This window comes from Mytilus californianus, unplaced genomic scaffold (assembly GCF_021869535.1).
Source record: "Mytilus californianus isolate M0D057914Y unplaced genomic scaffold, xbMytCali1.0.p SCAF_30, whole genome shotgun sequence".
Classification (NCBI taxonomy): domain Eukaryota; kingdom Metazoa; phylum Mollusca; class Bivalvia; order Mytilida; family Mytilidae; genus Mytilus; species Mytilus californianus.
In genome coordinates, this window is record NW_026262680.1 from 2,052,469 (window position 1) to 2,058,468 (window position 6,000).

General features: G+C 31.2%; 1 protein-coding gene across 6 annotated transcripts in view; it reads left to right on the forward strand.

The window, feature by feature from the left end:
- LOC127736399 (chromodomain-helicase-DNA-binding protein Mi-2 homolog) overlaps positions 1-5,435 on the forward strand; it is a 48,117-nt gene extending 42,682 nt beyond the window's left edge. For 3 of the 6 annotated variants that reach the window (XM_052246923.1, XM_052246927.1, XM_052246924.1), the window contains 3 exons: positions 16-99; positions 1,311-1,418; positions 3,733-5,435. In XM_052246923.1, coding sequence (XP_052102883.1) covers positions 16-99; positions 1,311-1,418; positions 3,733-3,800 — 260 coding nt within the window. In that variant the 3' untranslated portion in view covers positions 3,801-5,435. Of the gene's footprint in view, positions 1-15; positions 100-1,310; positions 1,437-3,732 lie in introns of all 6 variants that reach the window. The other 3 variants (XM_052246928.1, XM_052246929.1, XM_052246925.1) reach the window with 2 other exon arrangements.
- The last annotated feature ends 565 nt before the right edge of the window (positions 5,436-6,000 follow it).

The window sequence follows — 6,000 nt, forward strand, 5'->3', positions numbered from 1 at the left end:
GTTTATTTTTTGCAGGAGGACTTCCAGGTCAGATGTCAGCATTAAAACAGAGTCCAGCACAACCTAGTCCCTCTCACAGATCTCCGGCTCCCACTCCTGGTATGTATTTAATAAATTGTTTACTTAACAGATATACACTTGTGTAACATATTGTCTTTAAAAACAAACAAACATGATGTTTAGGCCAAATAAAAATATATGTGTTTTAAGAATTTGTTGCATTTTAGCAGAAGTGGATACTTCTAATGGAAATTCAGATGACAGAAAGTCTGTGAATTTAATTATTGAAATTCACATTCCACAAAATGGGATTGTTTGAAAATTATTTTTCTGAAATGAAAAAAAAGATCTAGGTTCGTGGTTTAAACTAGGGTTGGTCAGGTAACTGGAACCACACATATACTTTTATTTGGCCTTAGATGAAAAAATAATTGTAATCTTCACAGATCATGCCATGTGATTCTGATGGCAGAATGATGCAGATGTTAATGCCTTCTGCATCAACTTTTAACTTTTATAAAAAAAAATAATTCAATCTGGATATCTCGCCATTCCAGGTATCAATTTCATCAAATTTTTCAAAAGCGGAAGAATAATCTAGCTTTTAAAGTGAAAGGCCGAGTCTGTTATGTGGACTATTTTCTGTTTGACAGTCTGTATTTTCATAACCATACAGGATATAGGTCCAGAAATTATTGTAATGTTTACAACTCCTTTTTCCTACATAAAGTATGTGATTTTTACAACAAATTTGGCAAAAAGCACCTAATTTTTGTTTTATCTTTATTGATTATAAAGAATAGCAAAAAGATGAAAATATTTTATGTTTGTGTGTTGAGGCTAAAATTGTTACTTCTTCAACACTGAACAGTAATGAAATGCAAAACAAAATTATTTATGATAGACCTAAAAAATTGAGGAAGACTAATTTCCTAATGGGTTCACAATACTGTAAACAAACTAAATTTTTGCTAGCAGTTTATTCATTTTATTAAAACAGACTTTTGCAAGTTGACAAGTGAAGTGAAGATAAATCATCTTCAATAAGTCAAACTTCGTTCTTTTTCTTATCTCTTAATTCACCAACACTTTTAAAAGTCATGCAAATGAATTGCACAAAGTTAGCTTGAAGTGGTTTGAAAATAAGTTGGTTTACAGTATTTCACACTGCAATCACAAAACCTTGAGCAAGTCCACATTCACAAGTAAAAAAATCACCAAATTAGCATGGTTATCAAGATGAAATAATCTTACTTTTTAAAATCAACAATGATAATAGCATGGTGCACATATATATTTTACCAACACAGGACCATCAGGCTTTGATCAGTCTCCATTTTTATCGAGTGAATCGTTCCCATGGGTTGTCACGTCTGAATCGCTAAGCAAGACGATAGAGAAGACAATGCTTAGTCAAAGTATGTCCAAATAAAGAGGCATGTTGATTTTTATGATCTAAGCATGTGCCTTTCGCAAAATGAGCATGTGCCCTTCGTGCTTTTGCTGATGGTGTGTTCATTTTTTGGTGTTTTATCTGTAGTAAATTGATATCAATAATTATTATGATTATTACTTCATTTTATTATCATAGCTTTATCATTTAATATGTAAAGGTTTCATGGCCATTTGAAATGCAATGAAAAAATATTTAAAGAAACATCAAGAATCCAGGCAGTGCTTTTAGATGATTTTTTGGCATGCGATTTCAATTTCGCCCTTAAAGAAGTACATTAAATTTAATGTCATGCTTATAAAGAGGTTCCACAAAAACTATCAGACTGGTTCTAATTATAGAATCCCAGACTAAAATGGACATTCTTATAAAGGGGTTCCAAAAGACATTCAGACATGCTCCACAAATGCTTGAATAAAATTGACTGCAAAAATGACCTTAGAATTTGTAGAATGATAGTATTGAAACAATAGCCATAAATAGTAAGACCCTGTCAAGACCATGATTAAAGTAATACCGAACATGTTAAAACAATACCAAACAATCTATGGAACACACCACTTCATATATCAGTAAATTCTGACCCTGTAGACATGGTAGAAGGAAAGATAGTTTTTTTCTGCTTTGTATAATGCACTTATCTGGAAACTTGTGGTATAAATGTAGTGAACAATGATGATTGAGGAAATAATGTAATACTTGAGACTACAACCATGACAACCAGAGGAATTTATTTATACTGTGTGAAATATATCAAATTGCACACTGGCAACTGAGACCTCTGCCATTCTCATGATTCTGTATCTTTAAAAGTTGCACCACAGTAAATCTGCCCATATGAATTTGTTCTGCATGACTGATTTTATTTGAATGGAAACCAACTGTAATACTTGTTATAGCATGGCTTAGATATTCATGATACTAAAATTATAAACTATAAAGTTCAAGATTAAATTAATGATAAATTTCAAGATTAAGTTCAAGATTAGATTACAGATGGTGGTCAAACTCATCATCATTGCATGGCATCAGTTGCTGGACATATCTTTATAACTGCTTTGGATAGCCATTTTGATAGGCAATAAAATGGAGACCTAATGCATTGAAATTTTTCTGTATTATTTTTTAACTTGCTTTGTTGATAAGAGTTCATTATCAGACCTGCATGTTTGTTACATCAATTTATGTTGTTTGTAAAAATATACGGCAGTTAAAAACGTCGTATGACGAACATGTTCATCAACAAATAACAAATGTGATTACAACAAATATACAAATACACTGAATAGTCTGCTTGGGTTAAAGGGATTAAAAGAAAAAGTTTTTCATGGTTTTAAAATGTAATACTAAATTTCACATTCTGAAGGATGTTAGGATAATAAAAAGTGTTGAGGATGAGCAGGTCATAAAAAATTTGATGTTTTAGGGTTATAAGGTAATGCAATATCCTGAGGGTTAAAATGGAGGTCAAGGGTTAGAGGGTAATACAAGATCTGATTTTCTTAGGGTTATATGGTAATGCAATATCCTCAGTGTCAAAATGTAGGTCAAAGGTTAGAGGGAAATGCAAATTTGATGTTTCTAGGGTCATATAGTAATACCATATTCCAAGGGTTAATTCGAGGTTAAGGGTTATAGGTTATACAAGATTTGATGTTTTAATGGTAACAGGGCAATACAATATACTTAGGGCTAAAAAAGAAGTATACCAAATTTCACATTCTAGGTGACCAAATAATTTAAGCTTTGGTTAGCAAAAACATTTAATTTCAAATTCACCCATGACTGAAAAAATGATAAACAGCATAGTATCTTTGCCTACTGTACAGTTGTTTAAAGGAAAATAAATAGATATAAGAAGATGTGGTATGAGTGCCAATGAGACAACTCTCCATCCAAGTCAAAATATATAAAAGTAAACCATTATAGGTCACAGTACGGTCTTCAACACGGAGCCTTGGCTCACACTGAACAGATATCATTGTATACAAAATGTAACAATCAAATTATGTAAAAAAAGAAGTTTATTTTCATCGGATGTGCCCAAAGCCAAAAGTTTGGTAAGCCAGTTACATAAAATATTTAGAAATAACCTTTGACAAAAAAAATCTGCTTACAGTTATAAAAAGACGGGGTTAGACATTCTCAATTCAATATGTTTTTTGCAAGTCAATGAAATGTATAGGGTTGGTCAGGAAACAGACGTATAAATTAGTCGGCTTATGGGCTTATTAATGAAATGATGCGATGAAATATTAACAGTAATTGAATATTTGTAGGACCAGATTCCGGGAAAGGTGAGCCAAAAGTGAATGGTGGAAAAAGTGTTATATGTCTGGATGAATAGCTGTTGTACATATCATACAAGTCATTCCACGTGGAATATCGTATTTATTGTTTCTATGAACTTACAATATCATTTATCGTTGGACTAAAGCATTTGTACACTCTCATCATAAATCATTGGACTATTGCAGACATTACATTGGCTTGTTAGCAGACAGGCAGATGTTGCTATAACTCATTCGACATTGGCATTCAGCATTATCATAATTCATAAGTTTCACAATCTAAAGGATTGTGGGTAATTTTATTGTTTGTACACCAACATAAAAATAATGTTACACAATTGGTCAAATATTAATGATTTAGGACGTTTTTAACCAATAGCAGTGCTTGGTGTTCACTTGAAGTTATTTCCCAGAATGCATTAGATTCTGAAATGGTTAATTCATTCATAATTCATTTAATATTGAACTGCAGCAAAATAAGCAGAAAATTAAGCTGTGTACAAATATATTGCTTTACTTGAGATACACACAATTTCTTGTTCTGATGTTTTTGTTAAAATGTTGTGCGACTTAATTTATATTGTAATGCATTCGTCGATTTCTTTTTCTGTATTTTTTTCTGTTTGTTTAATAAACATGGTGCGTAAAGGTTGCTTACCCTGTTAAATGACGCTGATTCTATTGGAATTTTGAATGTTTGTTAATGGATGTTTTTATTTTCATATAAATCTGTATGTTTCAGTAATAGGAAGACAGATCTTTTAAATTGTTACTGGACAGAATTTTTCAATTGTTTTCACTGTTGGCTTAACTCATTTAGGAAATGGGCTTCTGTTATTCTAAACATAGCATACCATAACGCTAAACATAGCTTTAGGATGTCATTTGTAAATGCATCAAAAACATTTTTTATTTCTAAACCACAGCTTTTACTTCATACAGTAAATACATGACACTTCTAAAATTGTTAAATTCAATGGTATATTGAACTAAGATTCAAAGATATGTCTATAAAAGGGTCTGTTAACATTATGCACCATGATAATGTAGTGAGAAATACTTGTCGCTGGACAACAAAAGTGGGATTTTTTTGTTGACTTGAACTATTGTTCTTATTTAAAAATAATGTTTTTGTCACAAAATTTATAAAATGAAATCCAATATGTTTAATGGGTAGACTAGGATTTAGGGAATTCTTTGAATCAGTAATGTGTTTGTTATAGTCATTTTCATTAATGATTTTCAAGCATTCTTGTGTAACAGAACTAAAATAATCTGTTACATAAAAGCTTAGAATGTATAAATGAAATTTGATGACTGAAACGTACCAGTGGTTTTTAAGAGAGTGACCTTAATCTAGGTCTTAACTCCTTAAGTTAAATCAATTTAAATAAAGTGTTGTTGAAAAAATTTATAAACTTGCTGTTTCAATTTTATAGAAATAGGTGCTTTTTTTCTTGCTTTACAAAATCTTGTTACAGAAATTTATTTTTGTACATAACATTTTTCTGTTTTTTTATATAAGATTTTGAACAGTTAGATTTTAGACATGTGATCATGAAAGTGTTTTATAATGAAATAAGGATGAATTTTTAAACACCACGTTAATGAAACTAAAAAATTACATCAACATTGTACTAGTTCATTATGGCAAGTTAATGTTAAGGTTGGAAATAAAAGGCCAGCTGTAATCTGTGTAGTTGTTATATGTTTATTAAAGAAGACGAATGTAAAATATTCAAATAAGAAGAATAAGACGATTATCCACCATACTCCAAATGACGTGGATGTATGAAACTAAAGGTGACAGTATGGTCTCAACAATGAGCAAAATTCGTATAGTAGACAGTTTTCAAAAGCTGGTCATGACAAAATGTGAAACAATATAAATGGGAAAAAAACAGAACAGCCTCATTTATGACAAAACAATAAAGGAAAATTCAAGTTTAACTGGTGGGCATTGACCTAATTAACACTGAATAATCAGTTAAACTGGAGTTCATTGACCTACATTACACGAATCTAAATGGTTAAACCAGTGGTCATTCACTTGCATCACAATATAAATCTTCATGGTTAAATTGAGGTCATTGACCTACATCACACTGAATCTAAATGGCTAACCTTGGGAGTCCGACATTATGCTGCATCCTCATGGTTAAACTGCGAGTCATTAACCTACATTACGCTGAATCTTCATGGTTTAATTGAGTCATTTACCTACAACACGCTGAATCTTCATGATTAAACTGGGAG